Genomic DNA, 19,250 nt, shown 5'->3' on the forward strand with positions numbered 1-19,250 from the left:
CCTGGTGAAGAGGGAGCTGAGCCTGAAGGAAAAGCTTTCGATTTACCAGTCGATCTACGTTTCCTCCGGAGGGTGTCTGGGCTCAGCCTTAGAGATAGGTTAAGGAGCTCGGACATCCGGAGGGAGCTTGGAGTAGAGCGCTACTCCTTCGCGTTGAAAGGAGCCAGTTGAGGTGGTTCTGGCATCTGATTAGGATGCCCCCTGGGTGTTTGGAGGTTTTTCCGGGCATGTCCAACTGGGAGGAGACCCCCGGGCAGACCCAGAGCTTGCTGGAGGGATTATATATCCCGTCTGGCCTGGGAATGCTGCGCAGTAGAGATTGGCAGGTAAACTTTAATTGTGTGTCTGAAGCAGACGTTCACAGATATGTAAACTACAATGACTGTAGTGATTGTTTTAGTTATGTTTCCTCTCGCCAATCCTCCTCTACACTGCTAATCTGGAACAAATTGGCTGCAGGAGCCGTATTTGTCATCAGAGCTGTCAATCATCCTTTGTACAGAATAAAATAACTAACTTGTCAGAAAAATGAACACTTGGACGTAAATCAGCATGATAAGAACTAACCATAATGATAGAAACCATGTTCGAGAAAATGTATTTGGTGTGTATTTTGAATTTATAGTGTGACCCATGTCCCATCTGATAACATGGGGGAGGTGCGCTTTATGAGCTATAGCCTACTGCAGCCAGTCAGCAGGGGGGCACTCGAAATGTTTTGGCTTTACTTTTAGGGAGCTAACATGTCATCCATCTTTTTATATAGTCTATGGTACAGACGGGTACAAAAGCGCATTCCCCCATAAATGACAAAAATACAGGGTTAATTTACTATAACTACCCTATATATATAACTATATAAAGGCTTTGAGTTATTCGTAATTAAGGGCGCAGAATTTTTGAGTGACAAGTGGGAGTCGCTAGCTGTCTGCAAGAAGTAACGTCACCTCTCAGCCTTGATTGAAGTGTAGGTACGTTTATTTTTTTAGAATTTTTAATGCAAATATCGAACACATAAAATGTCTTGCTGTGAGGTGAAATGTTGGCATACTTAATGTCTTTATTTAATTCTTTATTGTTTTACTTATATCTTAGCACTAATTGGCAGGTACCAGTGTCTGCCCTGGCTATGCCTGGCTGGTTAGCTTGTTAACTAGCCCGCTAATGATTAAACGTTTGTTCCAGAATGTACTATTGTATGTGGAGCCGCTATTTACTAAAACCTTTCTGTTCTTCACCTCAAAGATTTAATTGACCACTTTGGGGTAGTACATCACTACCATGTCCATAGCCGTTAGCAAACAGTTACTAATTTACAAATCATGCCATTATGGAGCAATAGGCCTACAGTTATTAATTTGGAGCTGGGTTTCTGTCCACCTGGCAATTATCATCAAATATTAAGCATCCACCAGCTCATAATAAAAACATCTTGCTTGTTAATTACAGAATGCTCCACTATGTCCTTAAGCTACCTGCTAACGGTAAGTGTCCCTTTAGAACAATGTCCCCCCAGTCTTGGGGTTTAGACTTGCTTCACTAAAAACAGCTGCCTGCTTTGTCCAAATTTCGAGCGATGATCATTTGTGGGTGATTTTTAGCTCTTAATTCCCTTTAAGTTACTGTGGCAAGAGCTAGTTTTTGTTTTCTCTACACAGAATTAGTCCTCACCTTAATTTTTTTAAGTTTTCACCTCAAATACGTATAAAGCAAAATATCATCAAGCTATGATTTACATGTTTCCCCTTGAAGGAACTTTTAACTTATACAAGAGATTGAATCATTTTTATTTGTTTATTATTTTTATTTATTACCCACCTGCTCCTCCAAGTTATTGATCACCAGCAGCTCGCCCCCTTTACTGATACAGTCTGCTCTGCTGTCCAGCCAGTTCTTTTTGGAGTTGGACGCATGGCGAGAGGAAAAATAATAGCAGCTCGATTTAACAAGAGTCCATCCTGGTTGGCATCTGTCACAGGTTTCCTCTGTTGCAACAGGAGATTAAAAAAGTAAACCAAAGCTGTTTTTTTTCAATAAATTCCTCAACCATATAGTTTGATACATACATTGTTATAGTGAACAGCATGATATCCGTTAGGGGGGAGAACGTTCGAACATAAACCTAAATATTGGACTCTTTGCCACCAGAGAGGTTGTTAGTCTGCCTTACCTAATACAGTTTTATTCACGTGCAGATTTTCCTTCTCTGTGCGCAGAATCTCAATCTGTTTCTGAAGTTTGTCCAAGCTGATCTCATGCTGCTTCACTTGTAGCTTTAGTTGCATGTGGCTGGCGTACTGTTTTGCTAGTTGTGCTTTGGCTTCCACTGTAGCTCTGACGATACCGCTGCGGTTGCGTAAAGTGTTCATCTCAATGAGGAGGGGTGTAATTGTTGAATCAGAAACCTGAAAGTAACTGGCTTTGGCACCTGAGGCACAGAAGGAAACAAACTAAAAAAGAGAAAGAAGTGTGGAAAAAGTTTTTGAACACCAAACAATGTCACCCTGTTGGATGGTCCACCACTGTGGTCCTGATTGAAGCATCTAAACATCTCTTTAATGGATTACCAGTCAGTACTTATTTTGGTGATCCCCTATGAGGTTTAATAAAGCTATGAGGTTTATATTCATGATTTTAATTGAAATGCCTCTACAATGTAAAGTAAAACTGGATTGGATAAACCTGTTTCAGATACAGATTCTCGATGACCAAATCCGGACAACCAGTACTCTAAATGGGACTACATACTTTGTCCACAGGGGGCGCCAAAGTGCACACAATGTAACATTTCCTCACAGTTGTTTTAAATTCAGGAATATTTTTACCATCTTGGGCAGTGCATGTGATAGCCTCCGAGCATTTTTGTCAAATGGAGCTGAAAATTAATTGATTAATTAATGAGCATAAAATAAACTATTTAGATATTCAATTACGCCTTTGAATTGCTTGTTTCAGTAAAGGCTATTGGGAGCCTTTGCAATCTTTTAGAAGTTTTTTTAATTTTACATAAAGGTATTTGACAAACAAAATGATAGCAAAACAATAAGTCACAACCCTATAGTATCATATACCACATCGTATTGCAGCACAGGGCTGAATCTATTTCCACTTCTACTTCCACAAAAGATGAATTGGAAATCAGATAGAGGAAATCAGCTGTCATACTTACAGTAAATCCCAAGGACAACAGCAGCTATCAGCAGAACAGCATTCAGCAGGCCCAGACTCAGTGTGACCAGGCGGTGGCGGGAAAACACAGAACGTCCCTCTGTAAACAGACCATAATATCGTAATCTTAAGTTGGATATTTAAAATAAAATCAAAAGCATCGACATGCTGACTATTTACCTTTACCTAGTAATTTGCGGTTTTAATAAAAGGGTTAAAATAATCCATGCGCAATTTAAAACAAGATTAGATTATAGAAGTACCTAATCTAATTTATATTATATTCAACAATATTTAACATATGTTTCAATCAAAAGTCCTGTGATGACCTAAAGTCACAGAGTTAGTTTGTAAGTGAAAGGGAGGAGAGGAAAGAGTGGCAGTATAAAAGTTCGAAAGACATTGGTCAGAAACAGCAGAAGGTTTTATATTATTATTATTACCTCCTCCAAATAATCGACGGTGAGAGCCTGGATGTCCATAGTGGTTGAAATCTCGTGAAATATTTCTTGTTATTTCGTCCTCAAGTTCTGCTTGTGAGTTCTCCATTATGCTGGTGCAAGTAGTGCCTATTGATCTGTTTGTCTGCTGCTTATATCAGTGATAAGGTAGGGATGTGTGTGTGTGTGTGTGTGTGTGTGTGTGGACCCTGGTCTGGAAGCTAAGGCCTTTCTGATTATTCATTGTAGTTTAGCTTCACATCTGCTTCATGTATAGAATTGATTTACGATGAGAGAATCCTATAAAAGCCACAAAATCCATTCACTCTACAATGACACATACCAGGCTTTTTTCAGGTTTTATAATTGGCATGATATTTGATTTCTCTTTTAATCTCACAACAACAACACTATAGTCGTGCTAGCTAGCAATAAAGTGAGGTTTAGCTGTACCGCAATGTTAGTATCAGCATGCTAACATGCTCAGCACTCGCAACGACAATGGAAACGTGCAATGTTTACCAAATCTTAGTTTCCTGTGTTAGCATGCTATTTGCTTTTGAACTTGACACAAAGTTCTAAAATTACTTTTTTTTTTGCAGGTGTTCAGTCATAAACAAAAATATAGGACACAAAAAAGTGACCTTATGGGGGCCCTAAATAAAGACAGCGGATCAGTACACCCTAAAGTCTCTGTACAGAATGTCATTGCATCTATTCAATAGTTGTTGAGATACTTTGTCTGGACCAGCGTGTCATCATTTTAAATCATGGCTAGATATCTGCCTGCGGCCTCGTGCAACTGCATTAAGAAACCATGTTTGTCAGTATATTTCTTGTATTTATTAAAGACTAAAGACACTTGCAAACAATAAATCCTGACAAAGAAAATAACTGGGTTTTCTCTTCTCATATGATCATTCCCGAGCTTGTTTAATGTTATGAAGGCAGCTTCTTTGAGGAGAGTTTAACCTGTCCTGCATGTGGACCACCATTCTCTCCACAACTAGTTGGGCTCCATTTCACATAACCATTCCTTGCCCAAAAGACAATCTGAGTCCGACCACGTTCTCATTGCGTCTTCAGCTTGCAGAATTGACACACAGGCCCCACCTGGCGTTGCTTGGTCGTTAGGCTCTGCCTGATTCCAGTACCTAAAGCAATCAAGTAATACTTTAAAATATATTCACTATATACTGTGTAAATGTATTTTACATGTATGTTATAGTTTTATATCAGAAGTTGTTAATTATTATCAGATGAAATGACTTGAAACACAACTTTTGGTTTTAAATAGGACTTTAACTAATGCTTTAACTATTTCTTGGCAGCACACATTGAGGGAGCGTGGCCTACCTATGTTCCCAGGGTTCTAAGTTTCCATTTTCCCGGCAGGGTCTGGGTCGTTTTCTTAATGTTACTCAAACTTGACTCAAACTCTTGTTTTGGTTGGTTTTGATCCACCAAACTACCCAGAAAATGTTATTGCTACATACCATAATAATCAAAACTAATGTTCAGGTTTAACCCAATATTTAATGATTTAGTTCAATGGGATTATCTGCCATATAAATCTGTGGAACATAGGATCCAGGGAACAAAGATATGACCCCCACAGTGACAGCACAGACTAGCTGTTTCCAACTGCTTTAAGTCTTAGTAATAGCAATAATAGTAGTAAGCTAAGCTAATCAGCTCACTCTACCTACATACTTACCATACACGAGACATAGGAATGGTATTGATTTTCTCTCAAAAGGAACTTAAAACAAGAAAGAAAATTGAGTTATTTCCCAAAATTCATTGCGTGCTCTTACCCTGGACCCTGAAAAGTAACATTATTTGACCACACCCAACGTCGCTCTGTCCAAACATACATAAGGCCAATCCACGTTCCCTTTACCGTGTGCAAGTGAACGCTTGGATCCTTTTTTGGTAAAAACTCCCAAAGATTTAGCTATGTAGAAACAGGGATTAAACAATATCACAATTTGTTATTTAGAAATACAACTTCTATGCTAAGAGGAGTCCATAAAAACAATGTTTATACTAGCTTATGCTAGGTGTTTTGCCATTGTGAAACAGAGCTAAGTGATAAAATCTGCAACTGAAGACCATCCAATGGTCCAAGATCCAAGATCTAGAAAAGGCTAGTAAGTGGACCTTGATTCATTGTGTAGAAAAAAATGTCTTCTCTTTATGAGGCCTTAATGCCTTCAGGCTAATATTGCTCTACTCAAACACTCCCTCTTCACCTTTATACACCTCCTGTCTCTCCACTTGAAGCGCAGATTGTACGCTATTATTAGCTAGCATCTCTACCACAGAGGTATCCGATGTCCTTGAGGGATTGTTCATATAATTTCAAACATCTCCTCAGCTTCTGCAGTTTTAGACAGCAATGATGTCTCTGTAGTATCTGAAATTACATCTTTATGTTATTTCAATTAGCTTAACTGTCACATGTTTTAGCTAGTTCTAAGTGTTCATTATGTGGGTTAGCAGGCCAATTTAGCAGACAATGCCACTGCCAAACAGAATTCAGCCAGCATTTCTTGTCAACTCTCTTCCTTTCCTACTTTGACTTATGAAAATTTCTTTCATGAAAAACAACTGTCAACCACGTATCTAAATAAACTAAGCTTCACATATAACAACCTCTGCAGGTGGAAGCAACAAGTATAACATCACCTCCATGCTGGAGTCCTGTGCATCCTTTTCCATTAACATACAGCTTACAGCCATCTGCTCTATTCTTAGAAGGTCATTTGATTTCTGCTTAGAAAAAGAAAAGTTGCTAATGTACATTAATATCAAGAATAACTCTTCCTGTTCACTCCTCTCTTTATTTCATCTTCAGCACACTAGACTCACATGCTCCTCCAAGCTATCAATCACAGCTAGATTGGCGCCCCGGCTGATACAGTCTGCTCTGCTGTCTGGCCAGGTCTTATAGGAATTGGTTTCTAATATAGAATGGAAGTAGCAGCTTGAGTTGATTAATTGCCATCCTGGCAGGCATCGTCCACAACTGCTTTCTGTTGAAGAAAGAAATGAGTTAAAGACACGTCAAGGAGAAAAGGTTTTCAAAGAATGAATGCAAAAGCCTCTCACGCAAATCAAACATCTTGGACTGCAGTGTTGCTTTCTCCACTTGGTGTGTCTCAATCTGCGTCTGAAGGTGGTCACAGAGGGTCTGGTTCTGCTCTAACTCCGGTTTAAATTTTTGGTGCTTTCTGAGCTCCTCCTTAACTGCTTTTTTGGCCTCTTCTTGAGCTTGTATTACTTCAGTTTTCATTACTTGTAATTCCTTAAACTCTATTAGGAGTGTTTCTGCTGTTAGGTCGGGAGCTGATACCTCACTCACTTTTACACCTGTGATTAGCAGAAATGAAAAGGTACATTTTTTATGATCCATAAAACAAATTACTGTTATGTATTTACAATTTCACAACATTTGGTAGGCCTATAAAAAATACAGTTACAGTTCATAGTGACATACAGCACCTTTTTATGATCAGTTGTACTCACAGTGAACCCCAATAACAATAGCAGTTAACATCAGAATAGTGTTTAGCAGTCCTAAACACACGATAAGCAGATACAGTGGAAGACTCCTGGACCCAGCTCTGACTGCGCTCATAGATCCTGAACAAACACACACGGATGTGAGCTGAAAATGTACAACTGATAATATTGTACTGTGTGTTTTTTAAATGATAACAAGCGAAGTTTAAATATTTGAAGCCTACCTTTGTTTCCTGTGTTATGAGGTTCTGAATTTCCAGTGATCTTGCTGTGATCATTTGAACTCATGTCTGGATATTTCTTTGGTCTTTTCGTTTTTACTCTGAAATCCCCCAAGCATGTCACTGTTATCTGCTCTGTCAATATTACAAAACTCTGTGTGAGTTTTTGTGTATGTGCTTGTATCTCCTCTGCACTCTCTCTCTCTCGCTCATTACGGGTAATGTTTTAAATCAATCAGCAGAACCACTTAATCATTTTTGTATCCATTTGATATAGGGATGCACAATACTGGATTTTTGCCGATATCCAATATGCCTATATTTTCCAACCCTTTTTGCTGATTGCCTATTTCGATACCGATATTAGGCACGTTTTTTTCCACCTAATTGCAGAGAACATCAAGTCTCCCCTGTGGTACACTTGATATCATGCCTATACTCTTATTGTAGTAGCCAAAACCTGCCATACCGTGGACATCTTGCACCCTTCTTCACCTTCAATGGAAGAGGCATGGTGCAGGCAGTGCGCGTCAAGTTAATGTCGTAGCATTATGTCAAGCTTTTTTACGGAATCATGGAGCACTTAGGCATAATTAAAGCGTTGTTTTATCGGCAAAAAATATGACATATCTGCCAATGCCGATATGTCATTTTCAAGCCATAATCTGCAGATACCAGTAACATGCAGATAATATTGTGCATCCCTAATTTGATACCTTGGTAAGATTTTCCAGGTGTATACAAAGTGCACAACACACTGATATATATACAGTGATAAGATCGAAGGTCTAGATAAAAAAATATTGATAATTATACATTCATATTATTACACAACCTATGTTATGAGTTTGAGTCAGTATTTGTGAAATAAATCTCACATTGCAGCATATCAGTCTTAGGAAATTGCTATGAAATTATATTTGTCAATTTTGAAATAAATATAGACATATCTGTATATTATACTTACATTTTATCTGATACTAGTGTGACGTACCTTACTTCAATTTAGAGGGGGTGAAGTAGAGAAAATGGGGTCAATTTTAGTGTACAGAAAGTAATATATTTAACTTGCCAATGAGACCTTTTAATTTGACAATTTCCGGGTTTCAGCTCGAGTAAAGGTGGGACGAGTTTTCGCTGTGTTAAGTATCAGACGACAAACCAATTTCAGACTGACGTAACTTGTATTTGTAATGCAGATTTAACGTTACTTCACCTCTCTAAATTGGGTGACTCATTAGTAACAGTTGAGGGTTTGTTGTGCTAGGCGGCGCTGTAATTTCGTTTAGCTAACTTTACTGTTAGCCACGTCAAGCTAACCAGACAGAACCGGAAATGAGGTTTGCTGCCTTTCATCGTAAAATAGCCTACAACACGTTTGAGGATACTCCTTTTATTTTGAAGGTTCAAAAAGTTGGCTAAACGTCCTATTTTGTTGTGTCATGCTTTACAGTTGTGCAACTAGTATAGTTTTACGTATTTTGCTACGTTGTATTTTTCCTAAAAATTGTGGATCTAGAGTGCTTTTGAGGCTTCCGGTTGTACTTGTACTCTGACAGGCTACTTTTTTGGACGACGTGGGTAACATGGTAGACGTGTGTACGGTTTTGTAGACGTCTTTCAGAAAGAGTTGTCGTCAGGCCTGTACGGGTTATTTCCATCACTGCCACGGGCTAACAAGTCCCTAAACAGAAATGTCACTAGAGGACTATGAAAGACATTTCGACTCGCTAAATTCAGATTTGGGCGGCGGGTCTGTGGTCAGTGAGCGATCAGCGTCGGGCACGTTTAATGGCGAAGAAGAGAAGTTGCATTACATTCCTATCCGGATCCTCGGGAGGGGGGCGTTTGGTGAAGCCACTCTGTACAGAAGAACAGAGGTGAGTTAAATTGTGTGTCTGTCCCAGCATATTTTTCTATGTCTAAAAAGGCAGGGAACGCACATAATGCCATACAGCATGCAGTAATAGAAATACACCATCACGGTTACAACAACATGGCAAGGAAAACATGTCTTCTGCACCTTTACTAGCTCCCCACAACATTTAAAAAAAAATCAGTAATAAAGGATGAGTACCAAAACTTGGTGTGAATTATTAGTAGATTGATCATATACGCATTCTTTAATAGGTGCATCATTGTGATTTACTGTACAGGATGTGCCTGGTTAACTGAACTGCCCACTGATCCTCTGTTTTCTGACCACTGTGAGAAATTCTTCAGTGGATCAAGATAAATAACTTTCCCATCAGCTGCTTCTTTATCCTGTTATTGTTGTTTTCGAGTGCTTTAGCACATCTCTTTCATGCTAGCCCTCCTTTACTCCAAAGAATTAATTTTGCACCTATTATATCTCATCAAAGATTTTTGTTCTACATCGAAGATTTTCCTTGTATATCTTTTGTGTAAGTATGAATGTAGAGAAACTTTCAAGAGATGTCCCCTTTTGCTTCCCACAGGACAACTCTCTGGTGGTATGGAAGGAGGTGGAACTGGGCTCGCTCTCCGATAAGGAGCACAGAGATGTCATGAACGAAATCAGCATCCTGTCCATTCTGGAGCACAACAACATCATAGCCTACTTCAATCACTTCATGGATAAAAAGACCCTGCTTATTGAGTTGGAGTATTGCAATGGTAAGTGAATACTGTGACTGTGTCCACTAGTAATTGAGACAAGTTTGAAGGCAGTTCATCTGTGACAGCATGATAAATGGCGTTATCTCCACAGGAGGAAATCTGTACGACAAAATCATCCACCGGAAGGGGAAACTTTTCACTGAAGAAGTATGTTGCATCATTGCATTTGTTATGTACAATACAAATTATTTAGTATTGCATATTTTCATTTAACATGTTTCTTCAGGTGGTCATATGGTACCTGTACCAAATTGCCTCAGCAGTGGCCCATATTCACAAGGCTGGGATCTTACACAGGTGAGATTTTCAGCCTTTTTCTGTGTCCCTATAAAGAAATCTGACCAACCTTTTATTTTATATTTACCTGTTTTATATTTGGAAATGAACTATTCTTATTTTCTTGCAGAGATATCAAAACTCTGAATATTTTCCTAACCAAGACTGACCTCATCAAGCTGGGCGACTATGGCCTCGCAAAGAAGCTTGACTCTGAGTTTTCAATGGCGGAGACTGTGAGTTTTGTGGCATGTGCATGCTGTATATTGGATATCAGATGAAAGCACACATTGTAGATGTACAGACAGTGTGAACATTTTTTCTTATCACCCTGGATGCTGCCATGTTTGATGACATGTGAGATAGTGGAGTTGATCACAGATTATATGCGCCTGAGTAGTGTCTCCTTCTGCATGTTAACTCATCTTTTTTTAATCCAGTGCGTGGGAACGCCGTATTACATGTCACCTGAATTGTGCCAGGGATCAAAGTACAACTTTAAATCCGACATCTGGGCCATGGGTTGTGTAATTTTTGAAGTCTTAACTCTTACAAGAACATTTGATGCAACGGTAGGTTCGTTAACTTGTAATTGTTCACATTTATAAGAAAATGAAGAAATATTTTCCACCAGAATGAATTAATTTTGTTGTTTTTGTCCATAAGAACCCCCTGAACCTCTGTGTGAAAATAGTCCAGGGCAACTGGACTATGGACGTGAACTCTGATTTCTATTCTCCTGAACTGATCAAGCTGGTGTATGAGTGCCTCGATCAGGTGAGTGAAGGGAATAATAAGAGAAGAGTGTTGTTTAATTTTGTTATAAACCAAGTGGATTTAAAAGCCAGTGGTGCTTTTGTGTTGCAGGATCCTGCAAAGAGGCCTACTGGGGACCAGATTCTGGACCAGCCATTCATCTCCTGCTGCAGACAGTAAGTTGGTTTAAACAGAAAATATTTTAGATACTGTTGGGTGCCAAGAAATTGAATCATCCATGACACCCCACGGATAACTTCATTCTCTGTTAGGGAGCTTGAAGAGCGAGTTGCCATGCTGAATTCAGCCATGAAAAAACCAAAGTAAGTTGACTCATTTGCTCCTTTTCGTAGGCCTCTCTGTGGCCCTTTATTAGTTTTGTATAACTGATATTTTGCCCTGGCTGCTAGGCTGAGTACAGTGACCGACACCCCTGTCGCAGTGGTGACCACACGCTCAAGAGAGGTTTACTTCTGGGGCGGAGGGAAGTTCACCCCCCAGAAGATTGACTCATTTAAAGGAGGCAGCGGTGCCCAACACGTGTGTGCAGGGGAGAGTCACTTTGCAGTGGTGACAGTGGAAAAGGAGCTGTATACCTGGGCTGTGAGTATTGACCAATCACTGTGGGGAAAATATGCTGGGTCTACTTTTTCTTGCGCTTCACCAACTCCAACCGTCTCTTCAGAATGTCCAAGGCGGAGCCAAGATGGTGGGCCAGCTGGGGCACGGAGACCAGGCTTCGTACCGGCAGCCAAAAAAGGTGGAGAAGCTACAGGGGAAGGCTGTCCGACAGGTGGCTTGCGGAGCTGATTTTACTGCTTGTATCACCGGTCAGTGAGAAAAAGCTTCCTGGGAAAATGATAACCTAAGAAGAAAATCATGTATCAGTTTCTCTGAACCTGGCTGTTGTTTTTGCAGACGAGGACCAGATGTACATGTTTGGGTCCGACTATTACGGCAGCATCGGAGTGGAGGGCGAGTTCGGCAGCGAGATTCTGGAGCCGGTGCTTTTGGAGTTTTTTGAGGAGCGGCCTGTCCGGCAGGTTTCGTGTGGAGACAACCATGTGGTGGTCCTGACTCAGAGCGGGGACATCTACTCCTGGGGCTACGGAGAGTATGGTACACATGGTTGCTGTATTTACTGTCATTTGGAGCTGATGTCTTTAAGCCCCTTCCTGGTTGTTTTAACTGTTGCCAGCAGATGGAGACAGTGGCCCTACAGTACAGTCATATCAAGTGTCTCCAATCATAATTGCTCTATTTTCCTGCTGCAGGGCGTCTGGGTCTGGAATGTGAGGAAAACTTCTCTTCGCCAATGCAGGTTAGATTTAGTTTCCTGCAGTGGCATGTTCCTGACTGTCTCTCGAGCACAGAGCCTTGCAGGAGCCTGTACGATACAGTGTTTTGATAAATATGAAAAAAAAACCAGACTTAATTACAGCTAAAAGCACTTTCTTTTCTGTTTTTCCAAGGTTGAGATCCCTAAAGGCGCCACCATCTCCTCGGTGTCATGTGGCAGTGATGGAACCTTCTTCTTAACAGAAGCTGGAAAAGTCTTGGCGTGCGGAAACAATGAATTCAATAAGCTTGGTCTGAACCAGGGAATCTCTGGTCTCAAACACCAACCCGGAGAGGTACTGGGCTACACTTAAAGGCGGTAATTATGGAGATTTACTTTTCATATGTCGCCATTGTTTTACCTTTTTTTCACTGTACACCACACCAGGCTTACCAGGGGATTCCGTACATCACCACCCTGACCTTGGCAAAGCAGCTGTCACGGTTCAAGATCGAGGTCATAGCTCCAGGGAAGACACACACTGCTGCCATTGATGGTACCACAAAAAGAGTCTCATGTCTCTCTAGTGAGCCAAAATGATCACCATTTCTAAGAAACTTCATTTTATGATTTCTTTTTTTTGCAGGACGCGGTCGTCTGATCACATTCGGTTGCAACAAGTATGGACAGCTGGGTGTGAAGGACTTTAAGAAACACCAGGGTGTCCAAGTCCTTGTTGGACCCTTTGGAGGGAAGATTGTGACCAAAGTGTCCTGTGGAGACGGCTTCACTATTGCAGCCACCGAGGGTAAGAACACATATAGTGGTGCATCTATGGCATTTATATTTATCTTGTTTAGATTTGTTGTTAAAGTTTACGTCCGTGGAGCGCTGGTTTAGCTCAGTTTGTAGAGCTGGCACCCCACATACAGAGGCTACAGTCCTCGACGCACTGATTGCAGGCTCGACTCATGGTCTGCCAATCATTTTGTGCATGTCATCCCCAGCTCTCTACAAATGTCCTGTCTCTCTCTTCAGTAGTCCTATAAATAAAAGCAAAAGCCAAAAAAAAAATCTTTAGCTCCTTACCCACTGGTCCAAAAACCAGCTAACACTCTGCTTTTTTGCTTACTGGCAAAGGCTACAATCGCATTCAGACCCGTGTTAGATGATTGCAGTAGACCCGGGTAATTATCGCCCCAGATCCGACCACAAGACCCGTGTCGACACACTAATCTCCGCCCCCTTTGCGGCGCGATGCTATGCTCCATCGGTAACTTCTGCGACTCCTCATCATCTCAGCTACAAATTCCGCCCGCCTCCGTCCAAGCAGCACTCCAACATCGTTCCAAATTTGTCAGCACAGAGTTTGATAAACAGACTGAATGACTAATAGATACAATAAAGACCTAACCATCATAACATCTTCACTGTTTACTAACCCTGTTTCCGGCACGTTTGTGACGTTAGGCGGTGACGCAGCAGAAAAGAGACTGACAGGAGTATATGCCTTTACAGTATTTATTAGCGGGTCTTCCCAGGTCTGAAACACCCACATCAATGCGCTAATTTTGGTGGGAAAGGGGTATTTAAGAATATTTATTTCTACCCAGAAGCCACTTTTGTCTTGTGTATATGTCATCATCTGCGTTTGTTTTGTGCAGACAATCAGATCTTTGCGTGGGGAAACGCAGGAAACGGGCGCCTCGGGATGCCTGCTGATAAAGGATTTGGTTCAGAGGTTTGCCCTGCCATGCCAAGGCCCATCTTTGGTTCCCTCCACCACGTACCAGACCTCTCTTGCTGTGGCTGGCACACTATTATCATAATGGGTTTGTAATCACAACCAGACGCTTGCACAGCATACTGTTGCAAGCACAGAGCTTTTCAATAATACATTTTCTCATTCCTTTGCAGAGAAAGTGCTGAACTCCAAGACTATTCGCTCTAACAGTGGACTTTCAGTAGGAAGTGGTAAATCATTTTCTTCCATCCCTCTTTGTATCAATTTATTTTCTTTGTTTGATATACACAGATACACCTTCATTTTGTGTCTGTGTGTATACATAGGACTGGACCAGGAGGCGTCTACATCTACAGTGAATCTGGACATTGAACCTGGTTCAGAGACGGAGTGCCGCGACAGGGGTCTCGGGGGCACAATGGAGGATAATACGGAGGAATGTTTCATGGAGACCCCGATGATGTCAGAGGCAAATCAGACTGGGGACAGCTCCTGTCCACTGTGGCTTCGAAAGGTTTGTTACCATGAAAAAGCAAATAAACAAGACAGTAACATCTTAATGCAGTTTTCTAATTCAGGCACGATCTCATCCAACAGGAGCTGGAGGACGCTGAGTTCATCCCAATACCCCACGACTCAGATCTGCCCACTCCTGACCAGCTCTCTTCTTTCTCCGAAAGCGTCACACTTCCTTACGAGGAGCTGAAAGAGCTAAAGGCGGCAGCAGCAGCAGTCAGCTGTAAGACGGGCCTATCGGTAATGCCAAAATGTCTGTCCTTTGACTCATCCAGACATGAATTATATCATTTGAATTCAAACTTTAAGAATTTCTTTATACTTTCACAATTTTGCACAGACTAGACGAATGGGCTGTGATAAAGTCAATGGACTAGAGGAGGATGACTTCTGCAAAAAAGGAGAATCTGGCGCATGCTGCAAAGCAAGTAGCGAGGTCTCACAGGTATTAATGTGCACACTTCACAGCACATATGATCTAATCAGTGCTGCATCCAGATGCAATTGTATTTGACGGAGAAGGTTTTTTGGGTTTTTTTTGCAGCTGCAAGAGACGGTCGCTCGTCAAGAGATGAGGATCCAGATGCTTGAGCAGCAGGTAAGAAATCCTCCCCCCAAAAAACATCCTGTGCTATATTTGATCTTTGTCTATGAGCATGTTTTCCGTGCCTTCTTCAGGTTGATGAGCAGAAGAAGGAGAATGAAAAGCTCTGGGCAGCAATCAATCGGTCAACATTACGGGATGCAGGCTGTGATAATAACCAAAACCGTCACTCTGATCGCATGCCCCGGGATGGAAGAGGGAGAGGAGGCGGGTTCAAAAACCATGGGGGGCGATCTGCAGGAGCCGGTGTGTGAAACTTAAACCCACAGATGCCCCGATCATGGGAAGTGTCAAAACTTTTAGCACATGTTGTATTAAACAACCTGGGTAGATGGTGCAGCCTTGTGCACAATCATAACGGTTACATTACGGTATACATGTTTGTCAGAGCACCAAGTCACATGATTACACTTTATTGTAAGTAATACTGTTTAAGACCTTGCACAATGTGTTCACCTGGGTGGAGGGATCTAGCTCGGTTCTCCACAGACTGAAATGTTGGCTGGATTCAACATGAAGGATCGGACCTTCACACCTGCGCGAGACGATCGTAGTAGTGATCATAGTGTTACTCTGCAATGTGAAAGTCAACGTTTTGGTGGTGATAGTGTTGACTTTAAGTGATGTCAGCAATCAGGCTTCAGCTCTTAGTGCCTTATATTTTAGTATTTGTCATATAACCGGTAAGAACAGCACATACAAACAAGAGAGTATTTGATAATCCATGCAGAGTTTCCTCTTCTTGATTATTGAGAGACGGGCAGCCCGCATGATGTCTCGATTTATGATAAATCATGCTTACACCATCTTCCAATGAGAAAACATCATTTTCTAATGCATCACTTTGTTTTTATTTTTATTTGATATTCTTGAAAAGCCTAAGTGCCAAAGACAAAAAAGCCTCTTAAACATTTATTTTAATTTATCATACCTATTAGTTATAATAAAATATTCTTATTATCATGCAAATATATACTTTTACAATTTGCATCTTTTATTGTCACATAAATACGTTTGTGTGAAACACAGAACTACTGATTTTTTTTAAAACAATTGCTTGCGTTTACTTTTTCTTATTGCCGTCTTTGACTCGAATTCTTGTTTTGCAGCACATGTATGAACACTTGAACAGTTTGAATATCTTTGAATGCGGAAAAAAAAACCCTTTTTAAAGTCATCTAGCTGACCTTACAGCTACTTTGTTTCTTATTGCATTTTTTTTTTTAACTTTCACTCATTTTACCTGTCCTTGGTACTTTCTGAAATGTTGTTTTACTGTATTTTGAATCATTTGTTAATGCAAATATGTTGTTTTTTTTGTTGTTTATTGTGTGTTATAACAAATATATATATGTGTGTGTGCGTAAAACCTTCTGTCATAGTTGCTTACAAGCTGTTGACTTGTGTCTGTCAGATGTCAATAGTGTAACTGACAGTATTTTCACGCAGTAAGATGCAACGTTATTCACAATGCCTTAGCAAGCTATTGAAACCAAAATGTGTGCAAATATAATATTGCTGTGCCTTACGGTTATGTTTTTTATACAGTGTGTTGTTGACAGCAGTTGAAAATATAGTTGATCTTTTCAACAACCAAATATTGTGGAGATGTAACAATCATATAAACACTCCTTCTTTCACAGACGCAGTCTTGCATCATGCTTTGTGTAAAAAATCCATGAATAAAACTTGCTGCTGTCCTTTGGATATGTGTGCCTCGTCAATATTTCCAACAGGGATAATAACATCTGCTATCCTTCTAAAGAGTGAAAACTTTATGATTATGGTTACGTTTAATCAATAGGCATGACATTCAAACAGTGTAGACATGAGGTATATAACAAACAAAGACAAGACAAAGGAAAGGGGTGTAATTGGGTCGGCTCACTTGAACCGCTTAGGTTGCAAGGTTTGAGCTGGGAGTCCACCTCCTTGAGGATTCCTTGTGTTTGCCTTGTTCTGTATTTGCTTCTTTTTCTTCAAAACCTGAATTAAAAAAAGACATCAAAACCAATCAGATTAGTAAAAGAAGGAAACGTTTGGAAAAACTAAAGAAAAGCTGAAACTGACAAATAATGTAAAGATCCACTTTGAAAGAGATACAAGACATACAATTTTTTCTGGCCTACCTCAGGAGTTTTGGATCTGCTGTGGGTTTTCAGGTACTCCCCTAAATCGGACCCCTTGGTCCTATTAACGAAGGAGTTGAAGACTTGCCGATGTGAATGTTTCCCCTTTTCACAGATTAGGACGTGCTTCTCTAATCTTTCGCTTGCAAATTTTCGGTTGCAGATTCTGCAAGGAAGAAGCTGGAGGCCGACGCCTGTGCTGGCTGTGAGGCTGAGGTCCGCTTGCTCTGATCTGCTGGTTTGAGATGAACTACAAACTGGTGGAAGCAGTGGTTCCTTTGACAGGTTTCTTCCTTCACCTCTGTGGTAATGTGTTGCAGCTGGATGAGTAGCTTTATGTGAACTCATTGGAGGCATGTGTTCTTTGTTGTCTGAAATATAGATCTCCTTACACATGCCTTTCCTATATTTCTCTTCTCTTGTCCAACCTTTATCACCCAGCGAGATTGCTCTTTGTTCTCTTTCTTTTGCTTTGACATCATCTTTTTCAACCCTTCCTTTTTCTCTGGTATGCTCTTTCACACTTTCCCACCGTAATTTGTTCCGCTGATTTCCTTCACGTCCATTTCTTTGCAGCTGTTCAACTACTATTTCCCTTCTTTTCCATGCAACCCTTTCTTCTTCATGTGCATGTCTTATTTTCTCAACCATCCTCTGATCTTGCCTCCTCATATGTTGTTTAACATCCTCTTGTCTTCTGTCTTGGATCATCACTTCTCTGCTTCTCATTGGTTCTCTCCTGCGTTGCATCTCTGCTTGTCCCCTGATGTAGTCGTCGCTTTCAGCGGCGTCATCACTGGCTCTGTGGATTTTTTGTCTTACTTTTTCCTCAACCCTCCACAGCTTTTTCTGTAGCATGAGCTGTTTTTCATGAATTGCTCTGGACATCTGCAGCTCTCCACTGGGCAGTCTGTGTGAATCTTTTCTTGGATGATGGGATACAGTGATCTCTGTGCCATATGAATGATGATCTTGTGTTGACAAAGGGCCTCTCGGTTGTTTTGTAACTGCGATTTTTCCAAAATCATTCAGATCCAGTGAGTCTTGTGACTTAGGGTTGTTGGGCCTCCTGTGGCTGACAGGCTTGTTTGGAAACGGCTGATCCGCTCTGTCTGCTCTCCTACCAGGTACTACAGCATGTTGAGAGTGAGTATAGATATTATCTCTTATTTCTGCAAAGTTGTACTGCCCTTGAGGATTGTGTCTTCTCTTTGTGTATGTGCTCATGATTTCTTCAGTATTTAAAGATCATATTCTTGAGGTTGTGCTCTCGTGCTTGACCCCTGTGCACTTCACACCAGCTGCTGCAGAATTCATAGAAAAACAAGATTACAGACAGACACAAACAGATTAATAAAGTAAGGCTAAAGGAGAATAAGGTTGGGGGAACAAAGAGATAATGTTTGACTATTTGTATAAAATAAGAGTACAGGTGTAACCAAATCAACCTTGCATGATTCTCAAGCTACAGAAGCAATTCCAGCTAATTAGTCTCTATAGTCTAAATGTAGAACATATAACAGAACAAAAAGCTTGGTAGGATAATGAAGGCATGTACTACAAATATAAATGTAGTTCTACAGGTCCCTAGATGGAATCAATAATTAATAGTTGACTTTAAACGTAGCTTGACAAATCTACACGTATTTGCTTTTGCCCAAATATCACACTTGTGGATATTGAGAGTTTTTCTTTGTCTTTTGTGAACTACAGGTGTTATGTTATATGTTATTAATTTAGATACCTCTACAGTATAATAATATGAAAAAACATTGCTTACATGTTATCTTTTAATGGATAATATTCACTAGCCAAATGATAGGCCAATGTCAAATAAGGTGTAGCAAGCTGTTTTCTACTTAGTATTCCGTCTTTGGTTTTTACATTTCACCCAAAACTTCGTCTAGAATTTCAAACACTCACCAACTTTTTGTATGCCGTCCGTATTC

At 40.5% G+C, this 19,250-nt stretch overlaps 2 protein-coding genes across 2 annotated transcripts; one reads left to right on the forward strand and one right to left on the reverse strand.

Annotated features, from left to right (window-relative positions):
- The first annotated feature begins 8,787 nt into the window (after positions 1 to 8,787).
- On the forward strand, positions 8,788 to 16,859 carry LOC138591674 (serine/threonine-protein kinase Nek9). Its single transcript, XM_069662336.1, has 23 exons — positions 8,788 to 9,237; positions 9,817 to 9,994; positions 10,089 to 10,144; positions 10,224 to 10,294; positions 10,404 to 10,509; positions 10,714 to 10,845; positions 10,940 to 11,050; positions 11,141 to 11,205; positions 11,302 to 11,352; positions 11,440 to 11,632; positions 11,715 to 11,859; positions 11,948 to 12,148; positions 12,304 to 12,350; positions 12,502 to 12,663; positions 12,756 to 12,864; positions 12,955 to 13,116; positions 13,973 to 14,140; positions 14,226 to 14,282; positions 14,379 to 14,566; positions 14,650 to 14,808; positions 14,909 to 15,013; positions 15,113 to 15,166; positions 15,247 to 16,859. The coding sequence occupies exons 1-23, from the start codon at positions 9,052 to 9,054 to the stop codon at positions 15,424 to 15,426; spliced, it is 2,886 nt and encodes a 961-aa protein (XP_069518437.1). The 5' UTR covers positions 8,788 to 9,051; the 3' UTR covers positions 15,427 to 16,859.
- Positions 16,860 to 17,056: 197 nt separating this feature from the next.
- On the reverse strand, positions 17,057 to 18,528 carry LOC138591228 (uncharacterized). The gene is made up of 3 exons (XM_069661752.1): positions 17,966 to 18,528; positions 17,302 to 17,533; positions 17,057 to 17,158 (listed from the first exon to the last, which is right to left on the reverse strand). The coding sequence occupies exons 1-3, from the start codon at positions 18,526 to 18,528 to the stop codon at positions 17,057 to 17,059; spliced, it is 897 nt and encodes a 298-aa protein (XP_069517853.1).
- Between the last annotated feature and the right edge of the window lie 722 nt (positions 18,529 to 19,250).

The sequence above is a fragment of the Semicossyphus pulcher genome, unplaced genomic scaffold, assembly GCF_022749685.1.
Source record: "Semicossyphus pulcher isolate SPU_LCO1_2020_fin unplaced genomic scaffold, fSemPul1.0.p SCAF_14, whole genome shotgun sequence".
NCBI classification, from domain to species: Eukaryota; Metazoa; Chordata; class Actinopteri; order Labriformes; family Labridae; genus Semicossyphus; species Semicossyphus pulcher.

What these genes read in the sequence shown, in the direction of transcription:
- LOC138591228 (XM_069661752.1), bottom strand. Translation starts at nt 18,528, where the DNA reads ATGAGCACATACACAAAGAGAAGACACAATCCTCAAGGGCAGTACAAC. An exon ending in GTTAAACAACATATGAGGAG is followed by an intron (nt 17,534 to 17,965) that starts GCAAGATCAGAG and finishes TCAAACCAGCAG; the next exon opens with ATCAGAGCAAGCGGACCTCA. An exon ending in GCAGATCCAAAACTCCTGAG is followed by an intron (nt 17,159 to 17,301) that starts GTAGGCCAGAAA and finishes TTTTTAATTCAG; the next exon opens with GTTTTGAAGAAAAAGAAGCA.
- LOC138591674 (XM_069662336.1), top strand. Translation starts at nt 9,052, where the DNA reads ATGTCACTAGAGGACTATGAAAGACATTTCGACTCGCTAAATTCAGAT. An exon ending in TGAGTTGGAGTATTGCAATG is followed by an intron (nt 9,995 to 10,088) that starts GTAAGTGAATAC and finishes TTATCTCCACAG; the next exon opens with GAGGAAATCTGTACGACAAA. An exon ending in GGAAACTTTTCACTGAAGAA is followed by an intron (nt 10,145 to 10,223) that starts GTATGTTGCATC and finishes ATGTTTCTTCAG; the next exon opens with GTGGTCATATGGTACCTGTA.